The sequence below is a fragment of the Octodon degus genome, unplaced genomic scaffold (genome assembly GCF_000260255.1).
Source record: "Octodon degus isolate 3935 unplaced genomic scaffold, OctDeg1.0 scaffold00032, whole genome shotgun sequence".
Classification (NCBI taxonomy): Eukaryota; Metazoa; Chordata; class Mammalia; order Rodentia; family Octodontidae; genus Octodon; species Octodon degus.
The window spans coordinates 661,872-679,099 of NW_004524608.1; the positions used below are offsets into that span (position 1 = coordinate 661,872).

Below are 17,228 nucleotides of genomic sequence, written 5' to 3' on the forward strand. Positions count from 1 at the left end.
TGGTTAATTTTTTTTTTTTTTTTTAAGAAAAGTTAAATATTCTTCAATTGTGGTATGTGTGTGATTCTTGGGACCATGGTGATAGAAGATGCTAAGCAGAGCTGCTCCTGGTGCCAGAGCCCTACATACAGTGTTCTTTTCCAAAGCTTCAGATGTGTGCCCAGTGAACAGCTAAATTACACAGTCCCACACAGAAAACACAAAGGTGCAGTGGGCCCAGGGGCCTCAGGCACTGCCCTCGGGCAGCAGCAGGCTAGGGACTGCAAGGTGCAGGATCCCTCAGGCCTGGCCAGCCCCTTGTCCCTCAGACACAGCCAGGTCACCAGTGGTAAAGTGGGGAATAAGGACCAGAGCTCTGAGAAGATGTAGGCAGGGGCAGCAAGAAGCTGTGGTAACTAATTGTTATGTGTACCATGTGCTGCATTGGAAATTCAGAGAAATGATGGTTTGGGGCTGGGGAGATAGCTCTGTGGTCTAAGTGCCTGCCTGGCAAACGCAAGGACCTGAGTTCAATCCCCGGTACCGCGTGCCACACCAACCCCGTGCAGTGCCGGCCACCAAAACCAGGCATGGTGCCCTGTGGAAACCAGGCATGGGGGCACACACCTATAATCTCAGCACTGGGGAGGCTGAGAAAAGAGGATCACTACAAGTCTGAGCTGCATAGTGAGACCATGTACCGGATGATAAATAAAAAGACTTTTGAAAAAACCTTGTCAAGGCCAGCCAAATAGCTCAGTGAATTAAAGCACCTGCAAGCTAGTACAGGGGCCGGAAGTTTGATCCCCAGGCCTGCCATGCCAGCCCTGCCCCCAGGGTGCCCTGAGATGGCGTGGTGGTGCACCTGTAATCCCAGCTCTTGGGAGGCTGTAAACAGGCGATTCACTGAGTCCAATCTAGTAGTGAGACCCTGACCCTGAACACCCTGTAGACCCTTCCCTAAAATACAATTAACAAAAAATAAATTTAAAAAAAAAATAGCTTGTCGTGGGAGAGCCTCTACAGACCCTAAGGGTGCACAGACCATGAGGGTGCTCACAGGCAGTATGGAGCAGGTCAGTGCCCCAGGCTGTGCAGGGAGACAGGCTCCTGTCAGCCCCTTCTCTGGAGGTTCCCTGCTGCTGGGGCTGGGCTCCTCAGGTGTGTGCTTTGGGCACAGCGAGGTGACCTCACAATCTGAGTGTCTGGTTACTGACAGTGCTTGGTCATCACCATGTAGGTGCTAAGGCCTGGCCTTTCCCATACCATCAAATACCTGGGTGGGCCAGGTTGAGAGGAACTCCTCCCTCTCACTCTCCCTCTGCCAACGGCTTGTATGTGTGGCAACAGCCATCCCTGGCAGAGGGGCAAGCCCTGGCCAGCTGACGCTGCAGCCCTAGAGCCAGGTCTTACTATGGGTTTGAACTGGGAAGTAATTGACACCCTCATTGCTGACATAATGTGAACAGTTCAAAGTCCATATGTTTCACATAGTTGTAGAACAAACTTTTGAAACCCCTCCAAGGAAAAATACAGCAATAGACTATTACTGGTCCACGATTTCCCCTGGGAGGTCACCATACATGGTGACAACAGGAGTGTCTATGGCCCAGTGCCTCTGTGAAGATGGTGGTACAGCCTAGGTAGAAAAAGGTGGGGCCTCCTCATCCTTGAGCTTGACCTTGATGGGGTCCTTCGGCAGCATCAGCTCCTGTATCATGATGTTCATAGGACATTGTGGGTCAAAGCAGTTTTTCTGGAAGAGGACAAGAATGAAGATTAGTCCTCTACAAGAAAGCAGACGCCCTGGAGTGTGACAGGTTAGGGGCCAGCAGATACGGAGTGAATGATGCTGATCTTAAAGAAAGAGGAATACAGTTTATGTTGTAAATTTTAAAAACTACGTGGGACAGCAGGCCTGTCTTGGAAACAGAAAGCAGAGGTGCCTGTAGCATTGGTGAGGAGGAACTCACTGCCAAGGACAGCCACAGCAGCCCCACCGGGCCCTTGGATGCACTCTTGGGTTTGGCAAACTGAGCCTGGTACTGCACTGCTGTGAGGAAGGCCTCTAGCCCCACCTCTGTGATGCGATTTCCTGGTGGCAGAAGGTGGCCTGTCACACCCTCTGAAGTCTGCTTCTCCAGTTCCCCATCCCCAGACACCCCCCACCAGGGCCACCTTTCACTGAGCAGCCTCTTCCTGTGGGCTGACCTTCCCTTCAGCCTTCTGTTCCCCTCCCACCACCTGCCTCACTGTCCTCAGCCTCCTCCCTGAATCAGCACTTCCCCTCACCCCCTGGCCCATGCACGAGGGCCTCAAACATGATTCCCAACTATGGGAGAAGCAGGTATGCTCCCTTAGAGTTGGGGTGGGCATCCTCCTGACAGGAGCTACAAGGGGTGGGGGGCAGGGTAGGTCAGCAGACATACGGAGGAGATTGAGGTACAAGAGGACCTTGTTTCCAGGCATGAAAACCTTCCCATCTCGGTGCTCCATGGGCTCCAGGAGAGGGTTGATCAGCTCTGTAGCTTCTGCAACCAGCTGCTAAAGCAGAATACTAATTGCAGCAGAGGAGAGGGGAGCTGGTCAACAGGCCAGTCATTCATTCAACATACATGTTTTGCGTGCTGGCTAGAGTCCAGGATCTGTCCTAGGTGCTGGGGACACAAAGATAAATAAGCCCATACCCTCCAGAAGCTCCTTGGTGTGTGGGAGCCTGAGTAAAATAGGAACTCATTATAGCAAGGCCCCGAAAGAGGTAAGCTGGGAATGCCGCAGAGTGTGGTAGGGGAACTTCTAGCCCCATTAGGGGGTGGCAACGACTGGAAGATGTGCCTGTGAGTTGCAGTGTGAAGGTATGGACATTCGCAGGTGAGGGGAAGCTGTTTGGGCAAGGAATGGTAGATGCCAAGGCTCTGCAGGCTGGAAACCACACAGAATTTGGCTTATATCAGTATCTCCTAACACGAACAATGCGAGCAGACAGGCAAGATAACTGGGGTTGAAATAGCCTGGTAAGGTCAGGCTGAGGCCACAAGGTTTTCCTCTGTCCCATTTCTTACACTAAGAGTTTGTCTTAGGGAACCAGGAGACTCCTACAGGTCTATGGGACCCTTTCCTACCTGGGAAATGTCAGCAGGGCTGGGATGGGGGCAGGTGGGAGCATAATAAAAGGGCAGAGACAGGCCCTTGGTGACTGACAGGTTGGGGAGCTGGAACTGTGAAGTCAGCACCTCAGGCAGATTTCAAAGCACAGCAGGCTGGTCAGTTGACAAGAAAGGAAAGGGGAAAGCGAGTGCCCCTTGTTCCCTGTGCAACTGCCTGAGCAAACAGTGGAGCTGGTGGCCTTTGGAGAAGTAGGTCCAGTTGGGACAGCAGATCCAAAGTGGGCTACAGCCTGCCAAGGAAAGGGAGGACTTGTCCAAGTCAGAAGAGGAAGGAAGCACTGGGCTCCACTACTGCCACAGCAAGCCCAAGTTGCTGGAGGAGCTTTTGGGGGTGGTGCAAATAGGAGTGGAGGGGAAAATATGAGAAGAAATGATGCCTGCCACAGCCCAGGACAGGAGACCCTATCCCAGGAGGGACTGGGGGATTAGAGCTCCCGGGAAAGGACCCCACCTCTGCTCCTGCAACTTACCTCGGATTCCAAGAGGATGCTGCGCTTCTCTTTGTTCCCTGGCTTGGTCCCTTTCCCCTTGCTTGGTTTCTGCTCAGGGATGGTTACCTGTGTGGCCCGAAAGGAGGCAGAAAGCATAGTGCAGACCTCGGATACCACCCAGGATCCCCAAGGAGAATGGGCAAGGTGAGGAATTAGACCCTAGGAATTTTTGGTTGGGATATAACAAGCAACTGCAAGTGCCCCCAGCTAGGTAGATGGTCTCCTTCTGCAATAGGACCATCAGGATCCAGCTCTGGGGTACGAGCAGTAGAAGGAAGGGGAGCCACCATGTCTGAGCTACCCACATCATCACTGTGAGAAGGTAGTAAGGCCCAGAGAGAGGCATGAGCAAGGAGTGGCAGACACGTCCAGGCCAAGAGCCTCTGGCACTGCTTTTCCCTCCACACAGTGAAGGTGACAGCCAAGGGTACCCACGCTGAACTCCCCTTGCCTGGCTTTGTGGTGTCTTCTTTCTTAGGGACTCCTTGTGTGGGTGACTTCTCCTTCTTGACCACTTCCTGTGGAGGATATAAGGTAAGTAATGAGTCCTGCCTCCCAGGGGCTGGGCAGCAAGGTGTGGGAAGCCCTAGGTGTGGTAGACCTGAAGCCCATTTTGGCCTCCTTTCTTCCCCTGCCTCTGTACATCTCAGAGTCCCTCCCAGCCCACCCAGCTGTTCCCAGGCACACCTACCCCTGGCTTCTCCTTTTTCTTGGTCAGGCCCTTAAGGGTTTTCATTGACTGCATCTTTTCCACCAGTGTTACATTGCTGACCCCCCCAATCTGAGGCTTCTCCCGTTCCATTCTGGCCTCTGCTTGTCGAGAGGAAGTTGGCTGCACTCACAAAAGAGAAAGGAGCTGCTAGATACCTTCTTCCAAGGGGGTTGGAGAGGAGCGGCCTCTGCATGGGCAGCGGTGGGACTGGCAGCTCCACCACCCATCTCCCTCCTAGAAGGTGAGGACAGTGTGTCAGGGCCTCCTCTGAAATGGGGAGCTGCACTGAGGAGTATTCAAGCTAGGAGGCGAGGTGGCCACACACTCTCCTGACTGGAAATCACTGTCATTTGCTGGGCACTATTGTAATTGTGGTCCATGAATTTACTCATTCAATCCTCTCAATCCTGTAAGGTAGATACAATTATTTTCATTTACAGAAAAGGAAATGAGGCAGAGGGGTTAAGTCCCAGGTCACAAGCTCATGCATGAATGAACTGGATTTCATGTCCAGAGTCTGAATGTAGTATTTTGGTATCTTAACCACCCACAAGGTGGCTGTGCTGCTGGAGCCCACCCCACAGAAGTCAGAGACCAGAAGCTCCTGCGGCCCACAGCTGCCCAGGTGGCCACTCACCCATCTCGACCACTCCTGTGCTGCCTTCTCCAGCAGGAGACGCCTGCGCTCCACCACCTCAGGGTGTGTCAGCTCAAAGGGGTGCAGGACCTGGGGCCGGGGCCAGGCCAGGACTCGGTCAGACCTAGGGCTGAAGGGATGGGAGCTCCCTGTATCCTAGCTGGCCACCTACCTCGGCCAGCTTCAGGGCACCCTTGTCCTGGATGTGGTTGTGCGCCAGGGACAACCAGAGCAGCGAGCGGTTCAGCCGGAGGCCCTGCGGGCAGGCGGGGTGCAGTGAGCTGAGCGAGAGAAGGGAGCGCCCCACCCCAGCCTCCCGCACACGCACGTCAGCCAGGTGGCCTGCGCCCTTGTCCCCAATATAGTTGAAAGCCAGGTTCAGGGACACCAGAGTCCGGTTACTGCCATGCAGCGTGGACAAAGCCTGGCCCAGTAGCTGTGCGCCGTAGTCATCGATGTTGTTGTTCCGCAGAGACAAGTGAACGATCCTGGGCCGCGGGAGGGAGGAGGAAACCCGGCACTGCTGGGCAGCCTCCGGGTCCAGAGACTTAAGGCATGCACAGAGGGACAGGGCAGGAACAAGAATAGAATGGAGGGCCCCCAGGAAGATGCCAGAGGATAAGGAAGGGTGGGGCTCATTCTGTCCTGGAACAGACAGGTCCAGAGAAGTGGGTAAGGGCGGGTGGCCTCACGTGCTGTCCATGGCCATGAGCTTGTGATAGGACTGTTTTGGCAGTGGGTTCCCCTCCAGAGACACCTTCCTGCAGATGGGGAAGATCTGAGAACTAGAAGCAACTGCGGAGGTCAGTTTAGGGAGAGGGACAGAGCAAGCAGGAAACAGAAGGATGGAATACCAGGGACAGTTCCCCAGGCTTCAAATGCACAGGGAACTCAGGTGTGGAGGGGCCTGTCGGAGGCCAATGTGTCTAGCATGGCTATCAGTGCCCCTCAGCTCCTCCACCCAGGTTCTCTGACTCTCTTCCCTCATTGTGGCCAGACCTAGGGAATCACTTTTTTTTTTTTTTTGGTTTTGTTTTCTTTTTCTTTTAATGTTATGTATTTTGTACAGGGTCTCACTATGCAGCTCAGACTTGTAGTGATCTTCCTGTTTCAGCCTCCCCAGCACTGGGATTACAGGCATGTGCCACCACACCTGGTCATTGTGGCCAGCTCCACATGTCCAAGGTTGGGCCAGCACAGCATGTGGTACCGGGGATTGAACCCAGGTCCTTGCACTTGCCTAGCAGGCACTTAGACAGCTAAGCTATCCCAGCAGACCCCCTAGGGAATCACTTCAAATAAACAGAATGTGAGAAGAGTGACGAGAAGTCACTGCCAAGTGCTGGTCCCGTGTGCAGGTCACCATGGTCTGCACCCCCCACTGCTCTCTGGTACTCTCCCTACTGCCCTGTCCTAAGACATGCAGATTCCTGGGGTAGCCAGCCATGGTGGTCCCACACCTGTAATTCCAGGACTCTGGCGGCTGAGGCGGGAGGATTGCCCCAGTTCAAGGCCAGTTTCAACTACATAATGAGATCCTGTCTCCAAAACCAAAGAAACAAACCAATGAAAAGCAGATGCCTGGGAGAGGCCTCCAGTCAGTCATACAGAAGAGCTCACCATAGTCCCAGCCAGTGGCTTTCCTGCCTCCTCAAAACAGACCAAGCAAGAAGCACCCAGCAACCCACACCCACATGAACTAGCAGGACCTGAGGGACTAAGTGTCTGCTGTTGGAAGCCACTAAATTTGGGAGCCATTCTGTTACATAGCAACTGATAAATTACTACATGACCCCACTGTAGACTAAGGACTTCTCCAATAGTGCCAACAAAATACAGGTCTTTTTGAATCACAACAAAAACTAAACCACCAGATAGATTTTTTTTTTTTTTTTTAAGATAGGGTCTTGCTATATATAGCCCAGGCTGGCCTTGAACTCATGGAGATCCTCCCGCCTCAGCCTCTTGAGTGCTGGGATCATGGATGTGTGCCACTATACACCCAGCTGAAATAGTGTCTTCCATGATTTGTCTTTTTTTTTTCTTTTTTTTTTTTTCTCTCTGCACAACCATTCAGTCTGCCTTGTTTTTCACATAAACAGTGCATTTTAAATTATTTTTATGCTGGTATTTGACTCGTGCTTTTTGTTTTGTTTTTTTTTTTGGTACTGGGGATCAAACTCAGGACCTTGCACTTACCAGGCAGGTACTTAAGCCGCTGAGCTATCACCCGAGCCCCCGACTTGTTCTTCCATAGTGAGTTCACACTGTTCTTTCTCTGCTAACTAAATTGTTTCTAGTTCTCAAGGTGGGATGAAATGTATGCTTATGGGAAACTACCCACTCGGGCCCCCCTCCTATCCCTCTCTCGGACAGGAGCTTTCTTTCTCTCAATAAATATGTTCTGCTCATAAAAAAAAAAAAAAAGAAAAGAAAAGAAATGTATGCTTAGGCTGGGCAGATAGTTCAGCAGCATAAGCGCCTGCCTAGCAGGTGCAAGGTCCTGAGTTCAATCCCTGATACTGCAAAGAAGAAAATAAAGAAATGTATGCTTACACAGCATACTGGGGACCCAGCTGGAGGAGCCATAGTCCCTGCCCCAAGGAGCATCCACCCCATCTTGGAGCAGGAGACAGGCAAGCCCCAGGATGCAGCAGAGTCTAGGGAATATTCTGTGAAGAGAGAAGTGAAGGCGCCAAGGGGCAGGCAGCCGAGTCAGTCCTGCTCTTTCTACACCAGACCACACCTATACCTAGGCCACCTCTCTCCAGGCACCTGCTCCCCTGCACAGGGATGCCTCTCCTGATGCCCAGCCTAGCCTGCTCCCAGTCCTCCAAGAAAAAAGCCCAGCAGCACCCGCTCCAGGCAGCCTTCCAGGCCTTTCTGCCCCCCACCCCATGAAATGGGGGGCACTGCTTCACCAGCACCACCGCCCTGACTACCCTGCGAGCTCTACACCTGGGTCCTTTCCTCTGCCTCCCTGGCTGTGAGTTTCTGCAAGATGAGTGCCATCTTCCTAGCCTCAGGCCCAGGCCAAGAAACAAGAGTGAGGACCTCCAGGGAATGTAGATGGGAGTGGGGCTGGTGGACAGGACAGGGTGAGGCCCCAAGGCTGGTGAGGGCTGAAATGGGACTGAGTCTTGTCAGGGGAGAGACACAGACTGGACCTTGTGCCCTCCAGGATGCCAGGCCCAAGAGCAGGGACTCGCCACTTCCGTACCAGCCCCTCCCGTCACCAGCTGGGCTTCCCTCTGCTGACCTGAGCGTGGGTGAGCAGAGAGGCAGGAGGGCGATGAAGGTACTCAGGGTGTCATCCGTCAGCCCTACTTTCCACAAGCTGCAGTCAGCAGAAAGAGCAGGAGGTCACCTGCTATGAGGACTCCTGCCAGTCCTCCAGCAGGCCAGGCCCTTCCCACCCTCCATCCCACACTGCCATCAGGGTGTGTGTGTGTGTGTGTGTGTGTGTGTGTGTACGCTCCTTACTGGGGACTGCACTCAGGAGCTTTGCACCCAGCCCTTTTTAAATTTTGTGTTTGGAAATAAAATAAATATTGTATTCTGAGATAAAGTCTCATAAAATTGTCCAGGCTGGCCTGAAACTTTCAATCTGCCTGCCTCAGCCTCCGAGGGCTGGGATTCAAGCCGTTCTGGGGCCTTTTCTGTCTCTATCCCAGGCCCCTGGGAGCGCAGCTCACACGCTGCCCCTCCCCCACCCAGTGTCCTCACTTGATGGCCTGCAGCTGGCTCAAGGCAGGCAAGCAATTGGAGAAGATGGCCAGAATCCGTTCTTCCACCTTCCAGCCTGCAGAGGGAGAGGAGGGTCTTAAACCTAGGAGCAAGACCTCGGATTGGGGGCAGCACGGGCCAGGGCAGAGTGGGTGGGCTACCGCGGATGTAGATCTCCTTCACCGCCTTGCCATCGTCCTGCTCCAGCTCCACCTGGATGGTGGGCCAGAAGAACCCATACTTGCTCTCGAGGCTGAAGAGGCTGCAGGATGCTGACAATCGCTGGTCGTCTGGAAGCCAGGAGAGAAGGCTGGAGGCTGTTGCACAGCCCCCAGCCCTGCCCCACACACTCACAGCCCCATGACACCACTGCCACTCACCAAGGGTGGGCTTTTCCGATGTGGAGGCCGAGGAGTGGGAAATGGGGTGCGGGCGCGGCCGGGTGACAACCTTGGGGAAGTCGGTGTAGCCTGAGCGCGTGCAGAGCTCGGCAAAGTCGGCCTCTAGCACCCCAGTGCACTGGTACTCCTCTGCCGGAGGGAGGGAGGGAGGAAGGGAGGGCACGTGAGGGGCACTGCTGTTGCCAGCAACACCGCAGCCACAGAACTATTCAAGTCTCTGAATGACCATATGTCAAGGAAACCCAACTGGTTATTGTGCATGATATGCACAGCCCGAGCTGGCCAGCACTGGGCAGCTTTCTGGTTTCACTGCTCAGGTCAAAGAGGTCACTTCCGAAGGTGACACACTTCCCCTGTGTGAGAAAGGCTGGCTAGCTAAAAAATGTCACCTGAACTTAATGTCATTTGCAAGATGTGAGTGATATCATCAACCACATTCAAGGGCATGCCTTTAACTCACATCTGTTCAGGAAGCTGAAGATCAGGGGCAGAGTGCACATGCACACGCTCATGCGCACACGCACACACACACATGCACACATGCATACACACACACATCTTCTCTCTACCCTGAGGTACAGTGGCTCTCTAAAGATAAATCACCAGGCTGGAGTTTCTGAGTTAGGAAAGCCACTCTGGAGATTTGTGTTAAAAAAAAAAAAAAAAAAAACACCAAAAAACCAGTCCCTATCAACAGCGCAGGCAGTGAAACAAAGGGGTCTCAAAACCTGCTTACTTGTGTGACACACAACCTGCTTGGCAAACTCAATCTACCCCTTCAGGAAGAATTATAGCTGTAGTCAAGATAAAGTAACTGCATTCAAAGCCAAACTGGAATTATGAAGGTGGTGAGTAAACTTTGTTTGTTTGTTTGTAACATGGTCTCATTAGTTCAGGCTGGCCTGAACTCTCTGTGTAGTTTAGGCTGACCTCAAACTCATCCTCCCAAGTGCTGGGATTACAGGTGTGTGCTGCCACATCTGGCTTAAACATTGGGATTTTTAAAATGCTTTAAACATTAGCAGAAATTTTGAAGGCAGTTGAGCCAGGGCCTTCTTTCTCCCAGCTGGTGTATAATCATCTGTCCCAGCTTTGAAAAGGTTTGAGCATGACTTTCTAGCCACAGAAGACCATCCCCCAAAACTGGGAAGGAATGGATCTAGGACCAATCTGTAAATTGGGGAACCAACTCTGTCCATGATAGAACAGGACCAATTGCTTGAGGTCACAAGTGACAGTGGTCTTTGAAGTGTGTTTGAGACAATTCCAAATCTCCATACATTCTGGATTCAAGTCTGAGCCTACCACAAAAGCACTGAAAAGCCTGTTTCCAATTCTAACATCCCTGTCTGTGAAACAGGGTTTCCCACAATGACAGCAACAAAAATGAGATTACAGAGTAAACTGGACACAAGCAACACACTTTGGGTGTTACTGTCTTTTGTCACTCCTGGATGGGACTGTCTGGTTGCAGAAAAACAAATCAGGGCTCTCACTGATTGTGCATCATGGTGAGTTGTGTAATTATTTCATGAGTTCAAGGCGAGTCTGAACTACAGAGCAAGACCCTGTCTCCAAAAATCTATTTCATGTAATGTAATACTAGAAATAAAGGGCGCAATAAATGTAATGTGCTTGAATCATTTTGAAACTACCCACCCCATCCGTGGGTGGTTTGAGAGACAAACTGGCCCAGCAGCACGGCCCTAAGACCTTTGAAAGTTTGACTCTGGCCCAGGAGCAGAGGGGCACCCAGGAAGACAGGAAGCCTTTTCAGCAAACCAACCCAGCTGTGTGTGCAGTGGATTGAGGAGTGGCAAGTGCTGCTAGAGCTAACTGGGCTCCTGGGCTGCTCCTGGGCTAAACTGTGAATACAGGCACACCCACGCATGCACCAGCCCACATGCGTACACACCTGCGCATGCATACACACTCCCCACCCTTCAGGTCATGTCCAAAAAAGCTACCCATTATACATTTTAAAAATCAGTCTGAGGGGCTGGGGAGATGGCTTAGTAGAATAAGCACTTGCCTGGCAAGCTCAAGGGCCTGAGTTCAATCCCCGGTTCCACAAAAAAAAAAAAAAGAACTAGTTATTTAAAAAAAAAAAAAAAATCAGTCTGAAACCAGAGTCCCTTTCTGATGGCAAAGCTGTCAAGTTTGTATCAGGAAGCTGTCCAATAAATTGTCCTTGGTGCTTACTAATTTAGATTGAGGTTCTGTCACTTGCAACAAAGAGCCACCCATTTATACAACACCCACTATTTATATGACTTAGTAGGCCTTACATGGTTTGGTTTGGTTTGGTTTGGTTTGGTTTGGTTTTCCTAGAAAAGGTGGATTCTGTAGAAGCAGGACTGTGTTCATGTTGTCTGAATCACACCTGGTCTCAGCAGACATTCAAAAACTGAGTGCTGAATGAATGGTTATGTAACTACCCAGGACAGCTCCCGGCAGAACCCACCTCCAGTATTCCCAGGGCCTTCCACTCATTCATCTCATATCTTATCACACCGTATTGTGTTGTCAGCATCCCAAATTACAATGTGGCTTCTTTAAGATCAAGTTCAACTGCCAAGCCTGAAGCTTGGAACTCAGCCTGGCTAACGACCAGGGAGGGGCGGGTGGGAAGGCGCAGAACTGCAGCTGGGAGCCCTGTTCTCCTGACCCCGCCGCCAGCCCACCGTACCCGGGTTTCTGGACTCCTCCTCGCCCATCAGCTGCTGGACAGCCACCACCGCCTTCTCCTTGGCAGCTCGCTCCCCTTTCTTGGCCGTGGTGCCGGACGACTTCTGGGCCCCAGGACGCGGGGTCCTGGCTACCGTCCCGGTTTCAGACATGCTGGTGCCTTTGCGACCCTCGTGAGAGCAGTTAAGCAGGAGGCTCACCCTGGTGAGCTCACTCTGTGACAGCTGAATTAAGGGTCTCTGTTCCGAGAGTACCCACGGGGATCCGACCAGCCAGCAGCGAGAGACCGCGTCCCTCTCCCAGGCGACCACGAGAGGTGGGCGGGCCTAGACTGCGGGGGGCGGGGCTGAGGGGAGGGGGAGGAGCTGGCTGTCGTGGGCGGGGCTTACCAGAGAGAGGGCGGGGCTCACAGAGGGATGGATGAGCTGGCTGACCACCAGAGGGGTGACGCCCAGGCTGTTGTGGTTATTGGTGAACCCGTGAGCTCCTGAGCCTGGCGTCTGAACAGAGGGAGAAAAGCTGAGGTGGCCAGATCCAGGGCTGGGCCATAGCGGAGGGAGCAGAGTGGATCCTAGAACGAACCACTGTGCAGAGAGCAAGGATGGGCAGGTGCCAGACAATCCAAAACCACCCTCGGGAACTGACTCAGCATAGCAGGGTCGGTGCAATCAGAGGATACCAGGTAGAGTCCGGGTAGGGGCAAGTCCATTCTCTGGGGTCCGTCCACCAGCCCAATAAAGACAGAGCACCATGAAAAAGACCAGACCGAGGCTGGGGAGATAACTCAGTACAATAAGCACTTGCCTGGCAAGCACAAGGGCCTGAGTTCAATCCCCCCTTCCGCCAAAATCCAAACAACCAACAACAACAAAAAAGACCAGACAGACCAACCCTTTGAGCAGTGCCAGGATACTCTTCACACCATCAGGCCATGACTTGAAGCCTTGTCTGAATCCCAACTCTCTCCCGAGGTCTTCCTGCCTCAGCACCCCACTCTGTTCCACACACCCAGCCCTGCTCCCTCTCCTGTAGAAAGCCTATTGCTGTCGGAGCACACAATGTGCCCACCTGCGGTAGCATGCCACACTGCCTTTTGCACTTTAATTCACTCAGCCACAAAGCCTCTTGGGGAACATTTATTGAGTGCCAAAGGTAAACAATACTGAGCATAAACACAGGAGTCCTGCTTTCAGAACTGTACAGTCTAGAGGCAGAAAACAATGAATAATCACATGAGGAATAAGAAATCAGAGTGGTGCTTGTGCCCCTGCTGGCCTTCTGCAGGAGTGTAGGTGCCATCCAGGAGGGACACACTGGGCCCACAGCTAACAGGAGGAAGAGCACTGTGGCTTGCAAGCCCCTTGGGTAGGAGGAAGTGTGACAGGCAGCAAGACCTGGGGGCCAGTGTGATTAGAACAGAGCACAAGGAGACACCATTCAAGATGAAGCTGGTGAGCCACAGAGATAGCTCAGTGGCATAAGCTCCTGCCTGGCAAGCACAAGGTTTGAGAGACAAACTGGCCCGGCAGCACGGCCCCTAAAACCTTTGAAAGTTTTGACTCTGGCCCAGGAGCAGAGGGGCACCCAGGAAGACAGGAAGTCTTTCAGCAAACCAACCCAGCTGTGTGTGCAGTGGATTGAGGAGTGGCAAGTGCTGCTAGAGCTAACTGGGCTCCTGGGCTGCTCCTGGGCTAAACTGTGAATGCCTGAGGACAAGATGCAGGCACACCCACACACACACCCGCCCACACACCCATGCCCACGTCCGCATGCCCACGTCCACACACCCGCGCACACCCCACCCTGCAGGGCATGTGCAAGAAAGGTACCCATTATACATTTTAAAAATCAATCTGAAACCAGAGTCACCCAGCCACTTTCACCCATCAGCTGACGTACACAGGGCCCTAGGGGGCTTCGGGGAGCAGCAGGTCCATAAAAGGGAATCAGGCATCCTGCCAACCACTGTCTCCCCTGACAGAACCTGGAGCGAGGCTCCTAGTTCTCCATTCACTTCCTTCATTAAATATGTTCGCGTCATGGCCTGCCAGTCTTCTCCCTGCTCCTGGCAGTACACACAAAGCTCTGTCCCCAGCCTTGGACAGCAAGGACCAGGTTCGCAGGCTTCCTCTGTATCATCTTGGCTCCTCAGCGGTCCTGGCGCCGAAGTGGGGGTGACGGGGGGTGCCGTACTGGAGGTAAGTCATAGTGTCCGGGGATGTGGCTGTTCTTGGGTGAGTCATAGTGGCCAGGGGGCAGACCTGGAGGAAGAGGGGGCTGGGAGGCCGTGGAGTCTCGATCTGGAGACAGAAGGGACTGGATGAGTGAGAGGAGGGTCCTCAGCCTCCCACACATCACCTCCCCCTCCAGCCTCTTCTGCCCATGGCAAGGTGGGCACTGGATGTGGCACATGTACTACCACCTGGCTGGGCAGCCCTCAGCCAAAGCTTTTCCAACCCTCAGCTGCCAGTAAGAGAGGCCACTTCAGCTTGTCACCTGGCAGGGTAAGAGGATCTCTGTCCCCTGACTTGCTCCCTACTGCTCAGTACTACACCACTATCATTTTAAATCCTCAGCCTCTGAGTGCAGAGTATCCTACAGATGAGGAAACAGGCTCTGAGGACAATGTGACTTCCCCAACATCACTTGGTTTGAGCCCACGTCTGACCACACTGTGCCACCTCCTTATTCTCTTCCTCTGTCCCTCTCTTGCTCTTGTCCCCATGCTCTGAGAGGGAACGCTCACCATGGATCAGGGGGCTGGGCTGCTCATATGTGCCACTGTCTCTCTGTGGCTGGGGCTGCCACCGCCGCTGGCTGTCCCGACGCTGAAGAGCCTGCCTGGGAGGAGAAGCTGAAGGGGGGCCTTTCATCTCCACGTAACTGCTCTCCCGGGGACCTACTGGCAGGCTGGGCAGGTCTCGGATGGTGGCATATGGGTTCTCACTGTTCAGGGAAGCCAAGCTGGTCCCCAGCTCCTCTTCAGAGATGTTCCCTAGGGTTTGAGTAAAGAATTCAGTTTCCATGAAGAGACACTGTCTCTTGACCAGGTTTACCTCTCCCTCGCTGCCCCTGGGCTTATACCTTTATTAGACACAGGGCCTGGGCCCTTACCATGCCTATAGCTATAGCTGTAGCTTCGGTCCAGGCGGCTGCCACCTAAGGAGAGGGAGGCAACTTGCAGTCAGGCCCCAGTCCCCTCCACAGCTTCCAGCCTCCTCTAGAACTGGGCTCCAGCCCCTTTTCCCGCACACACTCGGCAGGAGCAGCAGGATGTTGCCCAGCCATGGCCACCCAGCCCCTACCCCTGTCCAGAGGTCCTGGAGAGCTCTCCCGGAGGTGCTTCCAGTCAGCAGGTAGTGTAGCATGGTTGTCATGCCTGTGGGCTCCACCTGCCCTCTCGGGTGCCTGGAGGCTGGCAAAGAGCTGGCTGCCTGGAACCTGAGGGGACAGGGCCACAGGGAGAGCACACTTAAGGCCTGAGCTTCCTCAAGAGCCAGGTGGGCACCCATCCCTCCAGCGCATCCCTCCCTGACACTGACCTTGTTAGGGGGCGGGGGGTGGGGAGAGCACTGTGACAGGGTGTGGTAGCTGGGGTTGGAGTAGTAGTGACTGTAGCTTGAAGGAATATCTGCAGGACAGACAGGCGCAGGGGAGCTCAGAGATAGCCCATTTTGTCCTGAGAGTTCAGTAACCCAGCCTCCCTGACCTCCCTTCCTCACCCCCACTTCCAGTCTTTTTGTGCAACCTGTTTGCCCATGCCTTATTTATGCCACAGGCCCCTGTGCCAGCTCACCTGGCATGACATACTCTGAGCCATCCAGTCGCCCACTGCTGTACGCCACTGCCAAGTGCTGGTGCTCCTTGCCCTTTTGCCAATGGCGGTAGCCAATGAAGAGTGCTATCAGGGCCACGACAAGGGATCCCAGCACTGCGATGCCAATCACTGCACCCAGCGAGTTATAGGCCACTGGAGAGGTAGGCATCATGGTGAAAGGCTCCTGGCTTCCTGTGTGAGGCGGGTGGGTAATCAGGGTGGCATCTTAGCTCTGCTTCGAGCTAGGATATATGTCTAGAAGTGACCAGAAGGAAGCAAGGATAGTGACAGGCTTTGGCGGTTGTTCCCTGGGGACTCTGTGTGTGTGTGTGTGTGTGTGTGTGTGTGTGTGTGTGTGTGAACTCACCAATCCTGCAGGGTGCACCACTGTACCCCGGGGGACACACACAGGCCCCTGTCTCTGGGTGGCACTTCTCTCCAAGACCACACTCACATGGTTGGGAACAGTTGGCACCAAAGGTCCCTGGAGGGCAGCCTGAGGGGAGAGCCCAGGAGGCAAGCCAGGGTCACAGGGTGGCCGGGAAGCTGCAGCTTCCTCCCTGCTTCCCTGCTGAGTTGAGGCACAGGCGAGGGGTCCCCTGCTGTGGGCACCTTCTGAGCAATGTTGGCCGGTCCAGCCTGGGGTACAGACACAGCTCCCATCCTGGGGGTGGCAGGTCCCACCATGGTGACACTGGCACAACTGGGCACAGTTAGCCCCCCAGTGGCCCGAGGCGCATGCTGTAGGAGACAAGGGGCCTGTTGTAAGTGGGTCTTCCCCTCCTGGATCAACTCTGAGACCCTAAGAAGTCCCTTAAAATTTTTTTTTCAGTACCAGGTATTGAACTCAGGACCCTGCGCTTGCCAGCAAGTGCTTATTCTACTGAACTATCTCCCTGGCCCTAATTTTTTTTTTTTTTTCCTTTTGAGACAGAATCTTACTATGTAGCTCAGTCTGGCCTTGAACTCACTATGTAGTCCCAGCTGTCCTCAAACTTGCAGAGATCCTCCTGCCTCACCTTCCCAAATGCCAGTACTCTAGGCATGCGCCACCATGCCTGGCTCACTGAAGTCTTTGGCTTGGCCTTAGTCTCCAGGAGACACTAAAGCTTCAGATGGAATCTGTGTACCAGTGGCTCCCACTACATTTACTTCAGCCCATCTGTCTGCAGAACACCAGGCCCACGTGTCCACTCCGCACTCAGCTGGTCTAACAGCCTCTGCAAACTGACACACCCAGGGCAGGGCCACCGCAGGATCCTAAACTACTCTGGATTCCTTATGTCTGGACTTGCATTTGTTTTGCTTTTTTAAACCTAAGGAAAAAATAATTTCCACCTTACATGACGCATTATTTTTGTGTGCCCAACACTGGAAGTAACCTATTTTTGTGTGCTCAACACTGGAAGTAACCTAATAGTTGCTACTGAATACTATGGAAAAATTCTTCATCAGAATAACTTCAATCTGGGGCTGGTGAGATGGCTCAGTGGTCTGAAGCACCTACTTAGAACACGCTTAGCAAAGCACAGGGACCGCGGTTCAATCCCCCAGCACCACATGCCAGCCAGCCCCGCCCCCTAGTGGGCTGAGCTGGCCACACACACACA

The 17,228-nt window shown here is 53.4% G+C and overlaps 2 protein-coding genes across 21 annotated transcripts in view; both read right to left on the reverse strand.

Annotated features, from left to right (window-relative positions):
• Nucleotides 1-1,448: 1,448 nt before the first annotated feature.
• On the reverse strand, nucleotides 1,449-12,092 carry Lrrc71 (leucine rich repeat containing 71). 11 transcript variants are annotated; one of them, XM_023713761.1, is made up of 16 exons: nucleotides 11,803-12,092; nucleotides 9,093-9,242; nucleotides 8,874-9,002; nucleotides 8,713-8,788; nucleotides 8,246-8,323; nucleotides 5,679-5,747; nucleotides 5,315-5,474; nucleotides 5,159-5,242; nucleotides 4,987-5,076; nucleotides 4,329-4,469; nucleotides 4,084-4,155; nucleotides 3,617-3,703; nucleotides 2,595-2,636; nucleotides 2,409-2,523; nucleotides 1,953-2,074; nucleotides 1,449-1,735 (listed from the first exon to the last, which is right to left on the reverse strand). In XM_023713761.1, the coding sequence occupies exons 1-16, from the start codon at nucleotides 11,951-11,953 to the stop codon at nucleotides 1,619-1,621; spliced, it is 1,683 nt and encodes a 560-aa protein (XP_023569529.1). In that variant the 5' UTR covers nucleotides 11,954-12,092; the 3' UTR covers nucleotides 1,449-1,618. The 11 variants fall into 11 exon arrangements, with proteins under 11 accessions (XP_023569529.1, XP_023569528.1, XP_023569527.1 ...); XM_023713760.1 differs by having other exon boundaries at nucleotides 2,409-2,520; nucleotides 5,679-5,771; XM_023713759.1 differs by having other exon boundaries at nucleotides 5,679-5,771.
• Nucleotides 12,093-13,593: 1,501 nt separating this feature from the next.
• The window catches only part of Pear1 (platelet endothelial aggregation receptor 1), a 19,156-nt gene continuing 15,521 nt past the window's right edge, over nucleotides 13,594-17,228 (reverse strand). For 8 of the 10 annotated variants that reach the window (XM_023713755.1, XM_023713752.1, XM_023713751.1 and 5 more), the window contains 8 exons: nucleotides 16,231-16,359; nucleotides 15,986-16,114; nucleotides 15,598-15,810; nucleotides 15,344-15,432; nucleotides 15,107-15,242; nucleotides 14,886-14,960; nucleotides 14,548-14,796; nucleotides 13,594-14,101 (listed from right to left, as the gene is read on the reverse strand). In XM_023713755.1, coding sequence (XP_023569523.1) covers nucleotides 13,950-14,101; nucleotides 14,548-14,796; nucleotides 14,886-14,960; nucleotides 15,107-15,242; nucleotides 15,344-15,432; nucleotides 15,598-15,810; nucleotides 15,986-16,114; nucleotides 16,231-16,359 — 1,172 coding nt within the window. In that variant the 3' untranslated portion in view covers nucleotides 13,594-13,949. The remainder of the gene's footprint in view (nucleotides 14,102-14,547; nucleotides 14,797-14,885; nucleotides 14,961-15,106; nucleotides 15,243-15,343; nucleotides 15,433-15,597; nucleotides 15,811-15,985; nucleotides 16,115-16,230; nucleotides 16,360-17,228) is intronic. The other 2 variants (XM_023713757.1, XM_023713758.1) reach the window with 2 other exon arrangements.